General features: G+C 49.0%; 1 protein-coding gene across 18 annotated transcripts in view; it reads right to left on the reverse strand.

Annotated features, from left to right (window-relative positions):
- Positions 1 to 1,246: 1,246 nt before the first annotated feature.
- SVIL (supervillin) overlaps positions 1,247 to 21,522 on the reverse strand; it is a 201,622-nt gene continuing 181,346 nt past the window's right edge. For all 18 annotated transcript variants that reach the window (XM_084782155.1, XM_084782171.1, XM_084782157.1 and 15 more), the window contains 12 exons: positions 20,891 to 21,066; positions 19,339 to 19,483; positions 18,134 to 18,410; positions 14,901 to 15,052; positions 12,625 to 12,730; positions 11,564 to 11,771; positions 9,634 to 9,767; positions 8,181 to 8,336; positions 6,765 to 6,908; positions 5,650 to 5,774; positions 2,396 to 2,551; positions 1,247 to 2,300 (listed from right to left, as the gene is read on the reverse strand). In XM_084782155.1, the coding sequence (XP_084638281.1) occupies positions 2,214 to 2,300; positions 2,396 to 2,551; positions 5,650 to 5,774; positions 6,765 to 6,908; positions 8,181 to 8,336; positions 9,634 to 9,767; positions 11,564 to 11,771; positions 12,625 to 12,730; positions 14,901 to 15,052; positions 18,134 to 18,410; positions 19,339 to 19,483; positions 20,891 to 21,066 (1,866 nt within the window). In that variant the 3' untranslated portion in view covers positions 1,247 to 2,213. The remainder of the gene's footprint in view (positions 2,301 to 2,395; positions 2,552 to 5,649; positions 5,775 to 6,764; positions 6,909 to 8,180; positions 8,337 to 9,633; positions 9,768 to 11,563; positions 11,772 to 12,624; positions 12,731 to 14,900; positions 15,053 to 18,133; positions 18,411 to 19,338; positions 19,484 to 20,890; positions 21,067 to 21,522) is intronic.

A 21,522-nucleotide genomic window follows, 5' to 3' on the forward strand; every position in this document is an offset into this window, starting at 1 on the left:
TGTGCTATGTAGACACACAGCACAGACCGGACCTCAGGTCCTTTGCTCTCTGGCCTCAAGCGCATACATGGAGTCCCAGGATCTCAGGCCTTAACCTTGTGCTGAGAGGGACACACACTGGTTTCCTACGTTCCGAAGACTCAGGCTCAAACGGCTAAGCTGTAGTTTCCCCGGGGGCTCCAGATTGCATGTGGCCTGTTGGGAAAGCCTGTCTTCCCAGTCCCAGGGGCTCTTCCCCTGTTTTCCATGCATGCACGCACCATGCTACCTTCTACTCATGGATAGTTGGTTCTCTCTGGAGAACCCCAGCTGGAGCCCTGCCTCTGAGATCTCCGTTACTTCTCGAGCCAGCTACAGATGGTGGCAGAGCGGTCTCTTCATGATGTCTCCAGGTTGCCCTACTGGCTACGGACCGCCCCCACCTTTGTTGCTATTTGAAGGATACACTTTGACCTCCCCTTCCCATCTTTCTGGGTGCATGGCTCCACCCTCTTCTTTATCTGCACCAGGAGGTCCACAGCACTGGACAATTTTCAAAGCCCGTCTCTGCCATCCCCACCCAAGGACCTGCAGTGCTGGAGAGGGTAGTTATTGCCTCTTTTTCTTAGGGAGGCAGGAATGTCTGGTGACTGGACAGTATCACACAGCCATAACGTTGTGGTCCAGGAGCAGCTGACAGGCTCCTGCTCTGGAAGTGCCACAGTGGGGTGTGGGAGAGGGCTAGGACATTAAGACAGACATGTTAAACTAGGCTGAGCATTGGGGGGGGGCAGTTATAATGACTCACCGCCCATTGGAAGAGCATGCTCAAATCACTGTTTAGTCTTTTCTCAATTTCTGGCAGTGCAGGGCATTGAACCCAGGCCTCACACATGGCAGGCAAGCACTTCTCCACTTAGCCATGTACCCTGGTCCCATAGCTTCCATTTTAATGCCTTATACATCCATTTTGAGAGTGGATATAATATCAAATAATATAATTATATCAAATAATATCAAAATAGTACATATTTTGAGAAAAGGCACAGAGATCTTAAAGTGAGGACAGATGCAGTTGTGGTGCTGAGAACATCTGCAGTGCTCAGAGCAATTTGATGGGCCAAATGTCTGCTTATTCTGTTTAATCTTACAGGCTCACCTAAAATCCTTGCCCTGTGTGAAATCCAGAGCTGCAGCAGCTGGTACTTGATTTGACAGCTACATAGTTTCCCCTCTACAAAGGAACAGGTCAATGTACACTGATCAATGAGTTGTGATTATTCTGAAATTTTATTTTGGGATTTTGTGTCACAAAATGACATGTGTAATGTTTACAATAGGTACGAGAAATTGAGATGTTTTTATTTCTATTATCTGAGAATAAAACTGTAGCTAATGTCCCAAACCAGGATCAAAAAAAAAATGCAGAGCAAACTTTTCTGTATATAAACTGTACATAAAACAAGGCACTATACATTTCTGGGGGGATATTAAGGTAGAAAGGTTGATGTTCATAGACTCTTCAGAGTCCACACTGGGAAGTACAAAGTCTTTGTTTGCTTTAGCACCGGAAGCAGAGCTCAGCACAAGCCACACCTAAGACTGAAGGAGGTACCACCCCTGAGCACAGAGGTGGGGGAGTGGACAGGGACAGACGGACAGACGGACAGATGAGGGGTGCGACCGGTGGCAGGCCTAAGTCAACAGAAGTGATTCCATCTAGTCTACTTTTGTAATATTGTTTTGACACCAAAGAAAAGAATTGAAAGTGAATGAATACATATTGCTTTGTTAAATATGTATTTGATTTATATGATGTTTATATAAATATATATATATATTTAGAATCCACAAACTATCAAAATAACACTTTATAAAGAGAATTGCTTTTTTTAAAAAAAGGCAACGCCGAGCCGGAACAGGAGGGCAAGGCTGCAGCGGCCACTGAGGCAGCAGTCGGCTGAGGGAACGGAAGAGAGGCTTTTTTTTTCAGTTTACCTGAACCGTGGGAAAGAACGATCCAAAGAATTCTCTTACACATTTACAAAATGCTCAACGCCAGGACAAGTGGTAGAGTTAATAAGGTCAGCTTCTGAGAAACTCTGATTCAAAAATACTTTCTTGTTTGACAGAGAAAAATACCGTTTTCTGGTCTAGCGGCCTTGAAAGTGACCTCCCTGGGGCTCCCGCCATCTTGGGGCTCCCGCCATCTTGGGGCTCCGGCCATCTTGTTCTCAGAACAGGCCCTTCGCTTTCTTCAGGTTCACTTGCTTCCAGGTGGGCAGTGTGTTGAATTCATCTCTGGTCATGTCGAGTGCGAACTGGAGGAGACGCACAGGGAGACGCCGGTGAGTGGCTGGGGGAAAGGACGCCCTCGCCCAGTGCGTCATCACCGTCCCACCCAAGGGCCACTCACCTCGAAGTCTTCATCTGTGAGATAAATCTCCAGCTTTAGAGGGTCCACCCCCTCTGGGAGTGGCCTAGCAAGCAGATCTGCCAGCGGATAAATGGTTTTACACAGCTTGGCTAAGACCTCTTCCACCAGGGTGATCTGGTTGGACACTTCAGTATCCTGGTGAGAGGGAGCAGAGAACATGTAAGAAGGTGCAAGCCATCTCTGGAGAGCTGCAGAGCCCAGCCCTGTCCCATATATGTGCAGCCTGGGGAGGTCGGAGCATGGCGCCAGGCACCGCGGGGTTGGGGGCTCTGGAAATCCAGGAATTCCCTCCTGACCTTCAGAGCTTTCCTCCCCCTACCAAGTTTCAAATCAACCCTGTTTCTGAACTGCCTCCAAAAGAGTCAATGACTGAACAACAGTGAAAGATTGTTGGACTTGAAATAAAAACAAAACAAACAACCTCCCCCCAGCCCCGCCAAAAACCCCAAAACTTTAACATAGTGGAATTTATTTGAATACACTTTAAAATAATCAAGTTCAAAAGAAACCATGCCTTCTACCTTTCCCCACAGTGAGACACTAGGAAGAAAAAGGTGTAGCTCAGTGGAAGAGTACATGCCCAGAATGCTTAAGGCTTTCTCACACACACACACACACACACATACACACACACACACACACACACACACACACACACACACACACACACACACAGACTCGTTGTTTATTCTGGAAGAAGCATCCTCATCTAATACACTTGGGTCTGGGAAGTGCTGTCCTCCCTGTGGGCAGTTGGCTAGTGAGTGAAGGGTTTCACTACATCTATGGGGCAGAATCTCAGGTGAGCCAGGCATGATGGTGCACACCTCTAATCCCAGCACTCGGGAGGCAGAGGCAGGTGGATCGCTGTGAGTTCGAGGCCAGCCTGGTCTACAAAGTGAGTCTAGAACAGCCAAGGCTACACAGAGAAACCCTGTCTCAGAAAAAAAAAAAGAATCTCAGGCGAGAAGTGGGTGCAAAGCTGAGTCCAGCTGCCTGGCCCTGTGGACGATGACTCCTCACTTGGTGACTCAGAGATTTGAGGCAAGTGTTTTATGCCTCAGCTCCTACACTGGTTAGATGGGGGTGACAGTAAGATGAACACTAAGGTACCTTCTTTGTAATTAAATGAGAACCCAGATATAACATGCTTACTGAGAGCCGGGGCAGCTCACAGTGAGCCTTAATTACAAGCTTGCTCAACGTTATGCAAACCACCCCCAACCCTGATGAGCTACAGTGAGTACAGAAATCTATGGGCTTAGACTACACGAGGCAGCTGTGCTGCCTGTAATCTTCGGAGCTTCTGGTCTCTGCAACCACACACATTATGAACTGTAGAGCTCTACTGCTCTGGCTAGGGATCAGGATGCAATCAGCTCCTTCCCTACATTGATCAGATCCATGGAGAGGCAGCTTGGAGTGTTGAGGCTGCAGCAGGCACGAGGCCCTGGGCCCTGCTCCTAGCATGCAGGAAGGTCAGCTGGGCAGACACATGTGCGCATCGCACAGGCTCTTGGCTGCTATGCAACAGCAGATCTTTTTTATTTGCTCGTATAGTTAAAGTTACTTATAAAATGTACTCAGGTCCACCTATCCTTATGCCTGTTTATGTATATGCATGTATATATTATAGGTTAGGATCTGCATATAAAGAAGAATCTATTTTTCTGAGTTTGGGACAACTTGATTTATAGTATATATCCACGTCCATGCATTTTCTTGATTGCATTTTTCTTTACAGCTGAGTACTACTCCACTGTGTATCTGCACCTCACCTTCATCATCAGCCACCTGTCCATGGACATCTGGGCGGCTTCCATTTCCTAGCTATGGGCGTGCAGATACCTCTGTGGTGGGACATGGAGTGTTTGGGTAGGTGCCCAGCAGTGGTATAGCTGGGCCATGTGGTGGGTCTATTTTTATTTTCTTGAGGAACTTCCGACTGACTTCCATATTGTTATTATATTAACCTTCACTCCTACCAGCTGTGAATCACGGTTCCTCGTCTCCAACACTTATGGCTAGACCTCTTCTACCTTTCTTTCTTCCTTTCTCCCATTCTTTCCCTTCTTTTATAAAACTAAAGATTTTACTTATTCATTTAATTTATTCATTCTTGAGGATTTCATACAATAGACTTTGCTCCCATTCTTTCTTGATGAGAGCATCTTGACTGGGGTAAGGTGGAATCTCAAAGTAGATTTAGTTCACCTTTCTCTGGTGACTAGGGATGTTGAACACGTTTTAAAAAAAAAAAACAGTTATTGGTCATCTTTTGAGAGCCATCTGCTCATCCCAGTAGGCTGTTTGCTGATGGGTAATTTTGTTTCTTTGACATTTAATTTTTGAAGTTCTCTGTAAATTCTGGATATCAGGTTTATTCCCCCTGAGCCCCCAGAAAAGCAGCTTTGTTTTTTATTTTTATTTTTTAACACAGTAACAAGATTAAAATGGAAAAAAAAAACCCTCTATCTTTCACTAAAACAAAACAACCCTGGAAGTCCTATTGCTAGCAACATTAACTCACAGCCTAAGCAACTCTACGCAGCCACATAAGCTCATGGGGGGGGGGGGAGAATGTACTTGTTTTGTGGGCAGAGAGATGAGGACCACTTCCTATAATACTGTGTGACACATGTCGTTGCATGAGCATCATGGGAGTGTCACAACGTGCTCCTTCCCTCAGCTACTCAAGCACACTCTTCCATCAGCCTGTCTCCTCTATGTGAGCTTAACTCGGACACGAGACGACTTGGCCATGCATTCCACACACCTTGAGAAGTAGTGCGCTTGGGGCTAGTAGAATGTTGTATGACAGGTCTTTGCTTGTATTTAAAAATCTTAAATTATGTACAGAAAGTGATCACACTACTTCAATTGATTCCCCCATTAGGCTGTTCCAAAGTCAAGTCCAGGTAGCCTAGGTAGCATACTGCAAAAGTGTGTCCCCGCTTTATTTATTTAAAAAAAATTTTTGAAGTAAGGTCTTGGCACATAGCTCAGGCTAGCCTAGAGCTTGCTATATATAAAGCGCAGGCTAGCCACCAAGTGCTAGGATTATAGGTGTATGCCACCACACCTCACTGTGTCCCACTTTAGCAGTGCTGTCTGGTGCTTCTCCCTCTGCTGGTGCCACTGAGTGCAGAGGCCCGCGGAGGGGCCTGGAGTGGAGGTGGGAGGGGGTGGGGGGGCAGGGGGGGTGTGGTGGGAGGGGGTGGGGGGGGCCTTACCATTTCTGTGATCTCGGCAATGTCTTCCCTGTGTTCCCAGCTGGGAAACATGTTGGTGAACGTCAGGGGCTCTAGGCCAGCATGGATAAGGTAAGACTTGGGGGGTGGCCTTTTGAGGTTCTTTCCTGTAGGGACGCAGAATGCACACGTCAGCGGACCCATGGAACCTGTCCTCCCTGCTTTTTCTAGGGATCTTCCCATTTTCCCTCCGAGCTCTGGGCTTTCATGTTTAAAATGTAGATTATGAGTCACTCATGGGAGTACGGGACGCTGTTTTCCTGGAAGGTGACTCTTACGTTTATCTCTATCACATAGATGTGACATCAACCTTAACCAACCCTCTCACCCCCACCACCCCTGCTCCTTCTTGAACCTGGAAAAAATGTTTCGGGGGGCGGGGTGCACCGGCAGGAGGCTCCCCTGGGAAGTCCTGCCAGGCATGTGTGCTTCCCTTTCCTTTTCCTGTGGAAGTTTCCCCTGAATTCCCTGAAGCAGGACAAACTTCAATAGCATGGGACAGCCAATGGCAGCATCTCCCAGGTACAGCTGAGGTGGGATTTGAAAGGCTGTTCACACAGAGTTTTCTGAGGCAAGGGTTGGCTATGCACCCTCTGGTGTATTAAGCCAGCCAGGAGCCCTCAGCACGCAGACAAAAGACATTCGTTACTGGGGTCTACTGTAAGTAAAAGGCCAGAGTCCGTGTGGATGCTAGGTAAGAAACCAGGGGTTTACGTCTTATTTTTATTGTTGGGTATAACACCAAAAGAATGCTGGCATTGGCTTTTAGCAGCTTGGGCACATTTATCTAATGCAGATGCTGCCTGAAGAGAAACATATGCTGCGGAGGCAAATCAGCCACTCACCCCCGTGTTCAGAGGGAGTGTCAGTGCAGGAGGCTCCACAGTATACCATGTGTGTGTGTCGGGGGAGGGCTCATCATGTCAAAGAGAAATACGGCTTCTCCTTTGTTCTGGTAGCTGAGAATGTATTGACCTTAAGATTGATAAGCCTCCAGAAATTAATGGGGGAATGCTGGAATCCCAAGGCTACAGGTATCTCAGAAGGGACATGGCTGGGCCAGGGGTGGCTCTCCACCCCCTCCCTCCTGCCCTTACCTCGGCAGTACTGTAGGACCGTCTCCATGGCTCTCTTCCGGTCCGAGGCCCAGCGAATGCGGGCAGAGCCGGTTATCTTGTTCTCAGTGGGCCACCAGCCTTGCCAGAGGTACACCTCGTGGTGATTGTCAACAAGGAAGAGGGCTGTGAGGCAAAGGGAGAACGAGGTCATGAGTTACTCCTTCACTGGCCAGCACAGGCCCTGCTGCCCTGCCAGCTGTCCCCAAGGAAGTCAATGGAAGTCCCCTGCATGCACAGGCCTCTGTGTATGCCCTGGCAGGGCGAGGAGGTGACCCAAGAAAGGCCTCCGTTTCCTTCCCTTTCCCAAGCTCAGCCAACAGATTGCTGGTGGCCTTTTCGGATGTCACAAGGTCTCCGCTGTTGGCCACCTCTGGTCTCCGAAGAGGTCACATGTGGCTTTGCCTTCAGCCACCATGATGCTCTGAGCACTGATGGTTCTCTTACAGGGTAGGGAACTTTAGAGAGAATCCTCCTATCTCTTCCTGTCTTCAAACCTCCACCTGTGTGGCATGTGCTCTCCAACTTGCCAGCTTGGTGGCCCCAAGGTCCCGACTGATGTGCATTTTGGGATTGCTTTAAAGGCCAGTGGTGGTTGCTGATCCATCCCGAGCCCAGGAATGCAAGGGCGGGGAGCAGCCTGCTCTCGTAGACACTCACAGCTGCTGCCCATAGTATGATGCATGCATCTGTCAAGCTCCTAGCTGGTGGTAGGGCAACTACTATAAAATGAGGCACCTGGCTGCAGCTCCAGGCTCTAGACAAACTTATGAGCTCAGGGGCTTGGTTGGCAGGAAGGTGGGAGGGCCCACAGAGCTCATTTCCTTTGCATGGCTTTGAGCATTAAGGCATGACTTGGTGAGAACACTATTTACTGATATTGGACTTGGGAGACCTAGTCTATCATCTTAGCTCTGCTGAGAGCTTTCGCATGTCCCTTTCCTTAGCCACTTGCTTTCCCAGGATCCTTTGCAGCTGGAGTGGCCAAGTGACATCTTCTGGCCAATGGGATGAAGCAGAGAAGGGTCCTGGAGCTAGAGGCACACAAGGAACTGCCCCTTTCTGTTTCCTCAGTTTTGAACACAAACATGAGGGCTGGCGCGAGGACAGCTCACAAGGGCCCATGAAGCAGAAAGTTGGAGAGGAAGTCTGGGAGAACGCCAGGGGTACCATGTGTTTCTGTCAGCTGGCTCTCTGGATGTAAGAAGTAACTGAATACAGTTCCTGACACAAAGCTACATAGCTGTTTTTCTTGTCTTCTTTTGGGGTGGGTGGATAAAAGGTGATGTCTTAAGCAAGTGTGCCAGTAATGTGCTTGGCAGATAGGAACTGCTTAGGAGAGAAAGGCAGGCTTGGGGAAGGCGCCTCGTGGCCCCGCCCCGCCCCTGCAGGTCTCACCTGGCTGCGGCGCGCTGTACAGATCCTCCTGTAGGAAAGGCATGGAGCTGACGGCAGAGGGCGCTCGCGCTGGGTACACGAACTCTGTCGCTGAGAAGTCTCCAGAGGAGCTGCTGAGGATGAACAGGCGGGGCGCGAAGTTAAAACTTCCAGGATCTTCCAAAGAAAAGAGAACAAAGCTAAGGGCACCATATGAACCAGCTTCCGGACGGACTGAAGGTAAAACAGGAAACAACTCAAAGAACTGGTGGAAAATAGGCAGGAATTGGTTTATAGCCACTTTCTGAGAGGGAAGTCATTACTTATTTTACAGTGTTGGGCATCAGCCACAGGCTTACTATGAGCAGTGACTAAAAGTGTGTCTCCTCTGCTGCGCTTCCTTCTTCCCTCTTGATCTCTGTGACACCCAGCGATGTAGCTCTGCATCCTGTATACTCTATCTTTGCCTGCTGCTTATAAATTAGCTCCCAGGCCATGAACATCAGACCCCCCAAATCATGCCCACACTCGTATCTCGCTCTGTCCTCGGCAAGGGTTGTGTCCCTTGTCCTCACAGGATCTATGACTCCCTGAAAGGGTGAGATCTACCGAATGAGGGACACGGGTCCCACACTTCTCCCTTCCGCCTGCCCCCTTCAAGCAGACTTGAGGTCATGCCATCCAGTGATGGCCTCTCCTGTCCAGCTTTGAGTTTCAGGCTCCGAGTCCATGAGCTGGTGGTAACTATCACATGTTCATGTCTCATAAGACATCTCCCAAGAGGCGCCAAGCAGCAGCCTTTGCTTTCAAAGTCTCCCCATCACACCCGGACTGCTGACAGCTCAGTCTCTTTATATGGCTTAGGGCTTGCCGCTCAAGACCCTCCTGATCTGGAGGGGACGTACTGCCTCCCTGGGGTTCCTGTTCCTTCCTTTACTGTGGAGGCTGGGCAAACCTAACAGCATGCCATGTTGCTGCTCATCTGGTTTTCAGACTTTCCTTCTCTTCTTGTCAAGCCACACCAGCCTCAGAGGCACTATGCAAACACCATCTTCCCACAGGGTGACTGCGTAGGACCTCCCTGGTAGGAAAAATCCTTTGTCTTTCCTACCATCACACTCTTTCATGACCTGTTACTTTTATTCCCATGAAAATGAGACATATGGTGTGTGGCTTAGCTTTGTTTTAAAAAGATGTCCTCTGGGAGACTGACCCTTGGTTTTATTCACTGTGTGTCTGTCGTACACAGCATATGCTCAATAAACCGTGTGTGTGTGTGTGTGTGTGTGTGTGTGTGTGTGTCCCCGCCTTGCAGGATCTCAAGGCTGCACCACTTTACCCTGCATTGTATGTGTGTTTTGGGGATTCGACTTGAGTCTTCATGCTGGGGAAGCCATCTCCCAGACCTCAATATCCTCTAGTGAGAAAACAGTGAGTGGACTGAGAAGACGGACGCTCTGGACCACGGCCTTACCTTGAAGCATGCAATCATACGCCTTCCTGTCCCTCCTCCCCAGAGCATCCCAGAATCCCAGGGGCTCGGATCCTTCGTCACACTCATGTATCGTCACGTTGCTGCTGCTGTGCAATCCTGCTTCCAGGGGACATCTGGGGGGCGGAGGGGGGGGGAGAATGGGACATGCCAGAAGGTTACAGAAGCCGGGGGAGTGTCTGCAGCACAGTCATCCCAGGCCTCATCCACAGATGCAGTTAGATCCACTCTAACTAAAAGCAATTCCCATCGATGAATGAGAAAGTACTCTGTAAAAATTCTAGCAGCACTGTGCGCTGAAGGAAGGCGGGCCAGTTTGCTTCAGGGAGGCATGCACGGCTATACGCCTACATTAAGACAATGTATATTTTTATGTCTAAACACAACATTTGTCTGTTTATTGCCCTCTCCTGCTAGAGCATAAACTTTATTAGGAGAAAAATGAGTTTATTCACTGCCAACTCCCCGCTCCCTTGTTTGGCACCAAGTAGTTACAAAGTGTCTGCTAAATGGGTAATTAAGTGAATGACTTTGTCACCATTTTGCTTTGTTCATAGCAGCCCAAGTGAAAAGCCCCTTAGGGCATAAATGCTATTGGATTCCTCGAAAAAACATCTTTCAGACTCCCCCCACCTCCACCGTCGACGGAAGGATGTTCTGGGAGTCTGGTTTCATCTGTCTGCCTGCTGGAGGACCACTTCTCCCTTCGCTCGGCCCTTACTACACAGTACCGACCTTCGGAGGAGTCAGGAGGAAAGCAGATCCCATTGTCCCATTTCAGTGCCTGCAGAACGGGCTGACCCATCTTGCCCTTTGCTGGTACGTGACAGAACTCCCCACTTTAAGGAAGGAATTGAGACTGCCTAGGCAGCTGGTAAGAGCAGACACACAATGGCAGGCCCTTGCTGGCTGTGCTGTTCCTCCTGAGGACCTTGTCCATTGGGAAGCCCCCAGGAGAAAACTCCAGTGGTGCTGCGCCCCAGGGCTGCTGGCCTGGGGTCTGAGAACTCCCTGGCAGCTCCTGATTCATAGCTGGGCTCCCCTGCTGCCTAAGGAAAGGACGTGCTGAAGTCCCTCTGGTTTCTTCTTTAGCTTTGCCCATTGTCATTCCACTAAAACACACACTCAGACTCCTGTAGGACAGTAGGATGGAGGCTGGGCATGGTGGCAGAGGCAGGTGGATCACTGTGAGTTCGAGGCCAGCCTGGTCTACAAAGCGAGCCAGGGATGCACACAGAAAAACCATGTCTCAGAAAAACAAAACAAAACAAAACAAAACAAAAAGCATGGGCCGTCTTTTTTTGTTTTTCTTTTTCAGAACAGTGTTTCTCTGTGTAGCCTTGGCTGTCCTGCACTCAATTTGTACACTGGGCTGGCCTCGAACTCACAAAGATCTGTGGCCTCTGCTTCCTGGGCATAGGCCCTCTTTAACAGCAGAGGCTGTAAGCTGAATGCTCAGGAGCAAGTGGCACCTATAGTAAGAAGCCCAAGTGTGACTGCGTTTGCTGGGGACATCTGCCTTGCCGTTGCTGTCTCTACCTGTCCCCAGATGAGATTTCACTATAAAACCAAGGCTGGCCCCAAACTCTTGGGCTGCTACCTTGTCCCCTCCCTACCTCCAGCCTTCCAGGAAGCTAGGGCTGCCCAGGTATACTGCAGTGCTCGGCTCCAGGTTGCCTTTTATGGAGGCAGACATGCCTATCTAGAAAGCTGGAAAATCTCTCAAGTTGGAGGCGTCTGTGGAGATGAGCACCTTCTGGATGTATGTCAGAACCCTGCCTGTAGTTCCAAAGATCCCCTGGAGTCACCTTAAGCAGATAGGGCATCCCTTGTTGGGGGGGGGGTCCCTTCCTCAGCTGGCCTGCATCCCCCTGGGAATCCCTTTGGTGCCTGTCAGAGCACCAACACTCACTGCTCTTTGATCTTGTTGGCTGCGGTCCTTCCAACCTCCTTCGTGTGGCCTTGAGCTTTGCATCCGTGCCACAGGTAAATGAGGGCCTTGTTTATGTTCAGAACAACCATGGACGTTCTGGACCTCAGGCTGCTACAGTGGCAGGCCACCTCCAGCAAGTTCCCCTCCATGGGGACCTCTCCTCGCACACAATACAGTCTCCATTCACCTGCAGGGATGGCAGTGACACAGGGTTATGAAGGAGCAGGCATGGGAAGAGTGGCCCGTCAGGCTCCCCGAATGCTGTCAAAGACGTACACTGTAGGGGTTCCAGGAACCGTGGCTGAAGGCATGCCGAGCAAGGGCAGCAGTGGGCCATCTGGAGTTATACAAATAGGTTGCCAGAAGTTCACATGGCAGGAAAAAAAAACTTTCCAAGATTTATACAAAATAACTAAAGCGTTAAAGAGAGGAAAAACTAAGGATTTAGTGTTAGGGAGCTGGCCAAGGAAAGGATTATAAAAGAGAATCGACTGGTTTTTAATTTTCATGAAAAGTGTGGATAGTTACTGAGAATTCAGTTTAAGACCACTGTCCTGGCCTCCCCATCAAAGGGCAGATCTGAAGGCAGCACTCTGCATGGTGGGGCCTCCATGATGCTACACCAGGCAAGCATCAGGCAGCTTTCAGCAGGAAAGACACAGCTATATGATCATGGTCAGACTTACTTCAAGGTTTTATTTGTTTATTTTAATTGTATACAAATTTAATTACATATAAATATATCTTAAGTATATATATATATTGAGAGAGAGAGAGAGAGAGAGAGAGAGAGAGAGAATGTGTGTGTTGTGTGCATGCACGCAGTGCTTGCAGATGCCAGAAGGGGGCATCAGATTCCGCCTGGAACTGGAGTTCCAAGAGGCTGTGAACTGCCTGGTTCCAGTTGGTCCTCTGCAAGCACAGTATGCATTCTTACCCAGGGAGCCATATTTCTATCCCTGGGCTTACTTTACAGCCCTCTTATAAAATACCTTCAGGGAGAAGAGTCAGGTTGAATTCTAACACTAGAAGTAACTTACTTTGCACATTTTCTTCTTCCTCTTCCCTTCGTCCAGAGTGCACCACCATACCTCCCTGGAAACACTGAAGAAAACAGGGGGGCTCCTTTCCCTGCAGAACCTGTACCTGCACATTTAAACACAGGGAAGCAGGTCAGAGGAAAGGACTGTCAAAGGCGCCAAAACAGAACTCGCCTGTTTCAGGGAATCTGGACCACACCGACAAGACACACAGAAGTCAACCTCCCCCCTGCCCTCTGAAGAAAAGGCAGGACTTAAAGTGTAATGCAAAGTATTTTCAAGTATATGTTTTTTCCTGTAATATGAAAGCAGGAATGCCACTCTCTGCTGCCTTATGTACCGTCTTTCATCAGTAGCTTTGGCATTTTCATGGTATTTTATGTACGGCTATAAAATGATGGATTTAAATTTGTTTCAGTAATGAGGAGGATGATTTGCTGACTTAGCGAGTATGCCCTTCCTGTAGCATCTGTGGGAGGTCAGGTCTTTTCATTTTTTTAAATTCATTCATATTACATCTCAATTGTTATCTCATCCCTTGTATCCTCCCATTCCTCCCTCCCTCCTGCTTTGACCCTACTCCCCTCCCCTATGACTATGACTGAGGGGGACCTCCTCTCCCTGTATATGATCATACGGTATCAAGTCTCTTCTTGGTAGTGGGAGGTCAGGTCTTAATGCCCCTCAGGGCCACACCTCATGGCTTAGCTCCCCCAGGAAGTGATGTGGTGTCTAGGAGGTGGGAGGGGCCTCATGAGAAGTCTTTAGGTCACTGGGAGTATGTCCTTGGAGTGGCTTATGAGACCCTTGCTTTTTCCTCTTCATCTCTTTTGCCTTCTGGAAACGAGCCAAATGATCTCACTGACATGTGTTTCTGCCATGACGTGCTGCACCCCCCCTCCCCACAAGCCTAAAACCAACATGGTCAACCAGCTAGAGTAGAGAACCAAAGAAACACATGGGGTGTTTATCACAGCGACAGGAAGCCAACACTGCACCCTGGTGGTCCCCTGGAGGGTGGCATGGCTCTCCCTGACCATTCTGGTATCCCTCCATCAGGACCTAGTGACATCACTTGCTCTCACATTGGCAGACTCCATCCCTTAAAGAAGGAATGTTCGTTGAGCCTTTGTACATCTGGGCATCCCAAAAAGTAGAAGCATTTTGTACCATAAGCTACCACACTCAAGGTCTGTTCGGCATAGACCAGGGCCATTTTGTGGCAGTGTTTTATGTGTCTGTCATGATTTTTCCATGTGGTAGAATGAAAAAAAAAAAATGAAATGTTCAAAATAGAGAGATTAACCTCAAGCTCCAGATGTGCTCTGAACACAGGGTTAAGACATATTCACTCGTGGCATTTATAAAAACAGGCAGCTGGAATCACCCACTGTTCGGAATTAAGTTACAGTGCTGCTGTTGCTAAGGTTGACTTCTAAAACATGATCCAGAGTGGAAAATACTCATTCTGTCTTCAAATTATTTTTAGGGAACATACTTAGTTCTGAGGAACTGTGGAAAGCAAAATGTCTCTGCCCGCATCCCCCGTGCTCTTGCCAGTTCACATTCCTCCAGTGGAAACGCTCCTCTATGGTGCCATGCGTCCCAAAACTCCAGAGCCAGGCCTCAGTCAGTGGCCCTCATGGATGTGACACAGGGCACTGACCATCCAAACAGAAAAAGACACATTTGGGGCCATGCTGGGGATGCAGCTCAGCAGTGCTAAGGCGCGTGCCTAGCACACACAACGCCCTGATTTGACGCCCAGTGCAGGTGCCGCGAGGCCCCCACACAACAGCTTATAACATCTTCGAGCCCTTGGGTTTAAGTAGTAGTGCCTGCCAGGCACGATGTCGCCTCTGAGGTCATAAGCCTGAGACTTGAGGGGTCTCTTTCTCAGCCACTGAACAACAGTAATACAGAAGTAAGCAAAACAGCTGTGAGGTTCTAAGCTGTGGAAACACAGAAGGCACAGCCAAGGGATGATGTGTGTCAGCTTGGAACCTGCTCTTTAAAAAGGAGGACGGCTGCTCTTTCTTTGTAATAAACGTCTGGTTTGGGTTGGGAGGAGACCCTTCGGAACACTGGCCCTTGCACTTGCACGAGATTCAGCCTCCGCACGCTCACTGAGGCTGCACAGCGGCAGGGCAGAGTGTGGGGCAGGGTGTGGGGTCTGTGGGGGAAGAACCAGGGCACACATGCTCTGGAGGATTCTGTCATCAGAGGACCAGTAGGCATCATCATGGCCCCTGAGCAAATGGCTCCCCAGAGCTTACCTGGGCTCCTCTCTCTTCATCCAGCTCCACCGTCATCAGAGCTGACGTTCCCTTCTCACTCACAGTTGAGTGCCGGCCTTGCCAGAAGAAATAGACACATTTCTCTTTGCCGGCCACTCTCACTGGCTGCTCTCCCTTTTGTCGGCTCCCCACTGCAGAAACAATGATAGAGGGTAAGGTGAGATGGAACACCAGAGGGGCAGCAGATGAATGCCTGGCCCTCTTCCCCAGAGTCTGTGAGGCTAGATTTAAAAAAAAAAAATGGAGCCAAAATGGGCTGCCATCCTTTACTTATTTATTTATTATTTTTTTTATTAGCACATCATATTAGGCAGAGGCAGATTCCCTCTGACACCCAGTGTGTGACTGGGAGACAAGCAAGAGCAGGCTCGCCCACACTCATTTTCCTAAATTCTACCTCTTTGGGAAGAGGATCGACTGACGGAGGAATAATATCAGCAACAGCTGGAGGAGCTTCAGGAGCAAAGGACAAGCCTGAGCTGCCCCCTTTCCATGTCCCAGCCATGAGGCGTGGAGCCTGCGCCACCAAAGTTCTCCACGCAGATGTGCTGTGTAGCCGCAAGCTCAGAGCGGCACAGTCAACAGTCAGAACTAGAGCCTCCACAGCTAAAGCAGATCTTCTCTCTTTAAAAAGTGATTGCAAGCGAGGCGTGGTGGCGCACACCTTTAATCCCAGCACTCGAGAGGCAGAGGCAGTTGGATCATTGTGAGTTCCGAGGCCAGCCTGGTCTACAAAGTAAGTCTAGGACAGCCAGGGCTACACAGAGAAACCCTGTCTCGAAAAACCAAAAAGAGTAACTTGGCACAGATGTTTGTGGTTTTTAAGTTTAAAAGTTCTGTAACATTCTGGGTCTTGGGTGGGGGGGGGGTCAGGTGTCACAATTCAGATCCCAAGTCTGTTTGGTGGTCCTGATCATCAGTAGCAGCTTGATTGCAATAAATCTTTGTCATCTGCATTAACCTGATGTTTGAGTTGTGTTGGATCTAAGTGGACTCCCCAAACACTTTCCCCATTTCCTAAGAAAGACAGCCAGGGGTCATAGAGCAGCTTTACCCGGCATGCATATCTGGTAAGCAAGGTTCTGGGCTGCTTACGCCAGCTGTAGATTCTTACACCTCTGGCCTCATTCACTGAGGTGGCCTCTCTAGGAAAAGGGGCAGCACCAGATCAGATGGCTCTTAGGAAAGAAAGAGACAGGAACCACCTCCCCACTACTTCCTGGAAGCCTGGGAGGAGAAGCCATGCTCTGGATACCCCATTTCTGCTTCTGATTATTTAGAGTGTCCTGGGGCCCAATCCTGAGTCAGCCCTGATGATTCCTACATCCCACACCAGGGTCAGATCCAAACCACTTCTGCAGGGTGAACGGCACAGTGACGACACATCATCATTGGCTCTAAAGGAGCCAGATCAGACTTCAGTCTTTTGCTCTGCTATCTGCTACCCAGGTGGTTGTCTGAGAAACTGGGAAATCAGCAGCTGCTGTGAGGGGCAGAGGAAAAGACCCCAGCATCTTGCTAGGGGAGAAGTCTGTGAGAAACTCCAGGAATGGACCTTGGCACTGCTCCCCACACAAATCAGGGCTCTCACAGCCACCCCAGTCATGTGTTGGCCACCCAGGTTTGCTTTCTCGCTGATGGCAGCTCCAAGGTCATAAGGACCAGTTACCCAGGTAACACGTCATCCTGTTGCTCTCCATGCACTTGTTTTACTCTCATTCCTTCAGTGGGCTTCCTGAGGGGAGGTCTCCTGCTCAGTCCTTCCAAAAGCAGCATGCACCAAGCAGGCAGTCATGAAGCATCTTTCATTATGTCAGGGAAGAAATCTAAAGTTCTCAGTCCCCAAGACCTGTGCTTCCCATGGTCCTTGGTCAGCCACATCTAAGTGCCAGGGAGCTGCAAGGAGGCCAGGAAGCTATCTGGGGACGTCAATTTTTAGTCAGAGAGCTGTGGTAGGCCTTCTAACTGACGAAGGGCACAGAACACTTGGACAATGGCTACTTCTTAACAAAGGAAAGGAATTGATCTTCAAGTTCACAGGAACTTGAACTTGCCCCTCATGGTCTCTGGTGTGAGGTGTCTAGCTGAGTGCATGCTGGCACACCTATAATAACCCCAGTTCCCAGGAAGCTGAGGCAGGAAGACTGGCCCAGCCTGGGCTACATAGTGATATGCTGTCTTCAAAACCAATCGAAGCCAAAAAAATACCCCAAAACTCATAAATAAAAAATTTAAAAATGAGTCCAGTTATATTTATTATTCTAGAACCACAGAATGGAGTCAGTGCTCCAAGCTTCAGGGAGAGAGAGAGAGAGAGAGAGAGAGAGAGAGAGAGAGAGAGAGAGAGAGAGAAACAGACAGACAGACAGACAGACAGACAGACACAGAGACAGAGACAGAGACAGAGACAGAGACAGAGACTATGTATGCCAAAAGGTCAGAGCATAGAGTCCGGTGTCTTTCTCCGTCACTCTCCACCTTACTATCAGAGACAGGGTCTGTCACAGATTGGATACACAGAGTGGCCAGTGAGCTCTAGGGATTTGCCTGTTTCTGCCTTCCCAGAGCTGCAGAATCAGTCACCATGCCAAGCCTCCACCATGTGGATGCTGGGGACCCGAACTCAGATTCTCATATTTGTGTGGCAAGACTTTACCCACTGAGCTACTTCTTCGGCCCCAAGTTTATTTTTATTGAAGATAAACCCCAGGAACTCGAATATGCTAAGGCAAATATTCTACCCCTGGGCTACACCCTAGCACCTCTTCCTAAAAAAGCTGAAGCACTCGTTAGCTTCGGTTTAAATGACTCTCGTATGCTGTGCCCAATGACTTGTTCAAACAGCACACAGGCTGTGTCAGTACCATGTGGGAACAAATTGTGGCTTTTCCAGAAACCTTTTCAGGGCAGTGCAAGTGTAGGGAACAGGCACACTTCACCATGGTTTTTGTTTTGCTTGCTGGCTTTGCTTTGTTTTGCTTTTGCTTTTTTGTTTGTTTGTTTGTTTATTTTTGATGGCAGTGAGTATTCACGTCTTGGCCATCCAGGCTGCCAGGAATCCCACTGTACTTTTATCCTGGTCCTTACCTGCACATGTCTAGACTGCATCATGGCTCGGGAGGAGCCAAGGGTACCCAAGGTGGTGTAGGCACCCTGCTCCAGGGCACGCACTCCCTGCCTTCTGAACAGAGAAAACACATGTGCTCACTAACCTGCTGTGCTTGCCATGTACTTCCACTTGACCACGTAGGCATCCCCCTCATGGAACTGTCCGATGCTCTGCCTGGGGAGCCGGCTGTAGTCAAACTCCAGGATATGCCACACATCCACAGAGACAGTGGCGATCTCGATCTGCCTCCTGTCATCTCCTTCCACCAGGCCATAGCCACGGCCAACGTTCACCCCATCGAGGATGGTACTGGCTGTCACCTGGGGTGTTGCCACCATCTGTGTCACGTCATAAGGCTTAATATCAGCCCTAGGGTCATCCTGCAAAGGGGACAGAGATGTTCAGTTCTCCATTGCTGCAGACATCTTTGTGTAGTTAGAATCTTGGTGTCCTAAAAAACACCCAGCTATATTATGTAAAATGTGTAAACATGCTTTCGTTTTACTCCCAGGTGTGGGATATGGGGCTGCTTTAGATTGTCCTCAGCAGCAGACTGTTTGCCTCAGGTGTGCTCTGGCAGAGGTGTGACTCTGCACACGCTGAAGAGAGTTTAATTCTGAGGACTCTAGGGAGGGTGTAAAAAGACCAGAGCCCCAAGAGAGGAGGCACGGCTGTTCCTCCTGCTGGTTCCCGATCCCGCTGTCGCTGGTCTGTTAAGTGGTCATGAGAGAGAAGCTGGAGACATCCTGACAAGATGAAGATTGGATTTGCCCCAAGGAACTCAAAGCCCTCACCAGCAGAAAGTAATCTAACAAGATCTGTGTCCTCTCCTCACTAACCTTCTGCCTCCCCGACCTGGTGTTGGGGTGTTGGAAGGGATTAAGGTGAAGAAAGGATGGTAGATACAAGAACCCAAGTAAAATAGCTAAAAAATGCAGGCCTACATGATGGCTTTACTTTTTTCTTTTCTTTTCTTTTCTTTCTTTCTTTTTTTTTTTTTTTTTTCCTGTTTCTTTTGGTGGTACTGAGAGTGGAACCCAGGGCTTGGCTGCCAGCCAGGCCATTGTTTACCACAGAACTATATCCCCAGCCCTGTTTTAGTTGCTAATGAGACAGTGCAGAAGTACAGATTTCATGGCTATGTCTGGGCGAGAATCTGGGGATCCTCAGTTTGCCACACAGTGAAGGTGAGATTAGAATCAGAAATAGCTGCGCTGCGCGCATGCGTCACTCTCGTAACCCGGAAGCGTTTCGCCATAACGGCCATTTTTGCTGGTCTCCTGCTTTCACAGGGCTTTATCACTGTACCTTCTGCTGGACAGCGTCCCCAGAATTCTTCTCCACGGGCCTCTTCAGTTCTGTCCAGTCGAGGAATTTCTCTTTGAACAGAATAGTCTCGTTGTGCTCCGTAACTCTCCCAAATATTGCCCAGTCAGGTCGCCCGTGCCCTTTCCTGCAGTGTGGGATGAGAGGGCCCGGATTCAGCCATGTCAGCTGGGGGAACAACCACACGATGCTCTCACCCTCACTAAACTTCAGCTTTGGAAATCTGTCTCTTACACGCTGTGGAGTGAGAGACACCGTAGCTTGTTTCGAGGAGGGCATGACCTTGGGAACAGGGCTTCGGCTTCTTCACCTACTTTCTCTTGTGACTTTCACATTTCGCAGTGGTCAGGGGCTACTGAGTGGTGTGTGTCAGCTGCCAGTGTGCTGGGAGGGGCGGCTGGGTGCATAATCTTGGCTGCACCTTAGAATCCCCAGGGAACTTTTAAGACACGCTGATACATAAGCCACCTGTTCTAGCTGCAACCACTAGGGCTGGGCCTGGCAGGAGCATTGTCTTCAAAGCTCCTTCCATGATTCTGTGGCCCAGACAGCAGAAGCCAGTGGGACAGGGGCTGGTTCCCCCATACACGTCATCACGGTTAGGTATAATTAGCCATGGTATTGTGTCTGCGTTCCAGCACTATTCTAGTGTACGTTAAGAGAGTTTGCCTGGCTTTGTTTCACCCCTCAGAACCCGAGTTCTTACAGCATTAATCAGATTTGCTTAAATTTTTCATTTTTCCCCTAATATATTGATAAACTATTTAATTTCTGTTCTTTTCTTGCTTTTCTCAGACAGGGCTTCTCTTACTCTGGGACTCAGGTGGCCCAGGATGGCCTTAATCTCGTGAGTGAGCTTTGTACCTCAGTTTCCCAAGTGTGGGATTACAGGTCTGGCTGTTAGTTATTGAAACCAACTATTAACAAGACCAGTTACTTGATTTTAAAGGCAGACCTATGTAGGAAACTCAAAATCTGCAATGACTTATGCCACTTCATGCCATGCCTGTTTCTTATTACATGACACAGTTTGAAAGCATTTGGAGGAACTGCTAGTTTAAAAAAAAATTAATGTAGATTACGTTTTTTATTCATGATCATATTTTTTAAGAGTCTGTGCTTGCTCTGATGATTTACCCAAACAGTTTTCAAAAGTACGGTACACATAGGGAATTTTAAAATCACACGCATTCTTTCAATGCAGTATTCTTTTCCTTCCCTTCACCCCAGAACACATAAGGACAGCACCACAAAGTGTTCAGGACTCAGGGCAGGAAGATACCTCCGGAAGCCGGGGAAGTACTGACTTACCACAACAGCACCCCAGATGCTGGGGTGGGGCTGGGGGGGTGTTCCTAAAACTACAGCCTCCATACTCATTAGTTAGGGGAGAGCTAAGGAAGGCTTGTTCTGTGACCCTCCCAGTCAGGCCTCTGTGTGAGGAGCAATGCTGGATGCCTGTGGGTTGTGGGGGAGAGTGGGCAGGAGGGTGGGGGTGGGGGTGGGGTGGGCGGAGAACAGGCAGCAGGGGCACCTGGGAATGAGCGGGTTGCACTCTCCGGGGTCCAGTGGGTTGATGTCACAATTTTCATAGTCAAAGGTTCCATTCCACAAGTGCTTGGCCAGCTGAAATGCTATTTTCCGTTGTGCTAGTGTGACTTCCTTCCCGTGCCACACGTAAACTTCACTACCAAAGTCAAACACCAGGACCTGGAAACGGCAGAAAAAAAAAAAAAGAGAGTCAACTTCAAGGGCAGACTCAGGTACTATCTCTGCGGATGAGCTCACACTCTGAATGCTCACACCACCTAGGAGCTCACACTCTGAACAACGCTCACACCACCCAGAGTGTTATATCGAGTTAGGTAAGTATCTCCCTGTCTTCTTTCCCTCCTCTCTTCCTTGCTTCTCCCTCCTGTACTCACTCACACTCACTCACACACACTCACTCACTCACTCATTCACTCATTCATTCATTCACCACACACAGCTTGTCACTTACCTAGCAGGTGCTGGAGCTGCCAGTGTGGTGCCTCCTGTGTACAGCTCTAAGGCCCTTTGGGGCAGAGGTATAATATAAGGCCATCCTTACATTAGGGGCTTAAATGCTAAGTGTTTGCTGAGTGAACATACTGCCTTCTTATTCCTGCCTTCATTTCCAGCACT

Source organism: Acomys minous (assembly GCF_964271855.1).
Source record: "Acomys minous genome assembly, chromosome: 5".
NCBI lineage: Eukaryota > Metazoa > Chordata > Mammalia > Rodentia > Muridae > Acomys > Acomys minous.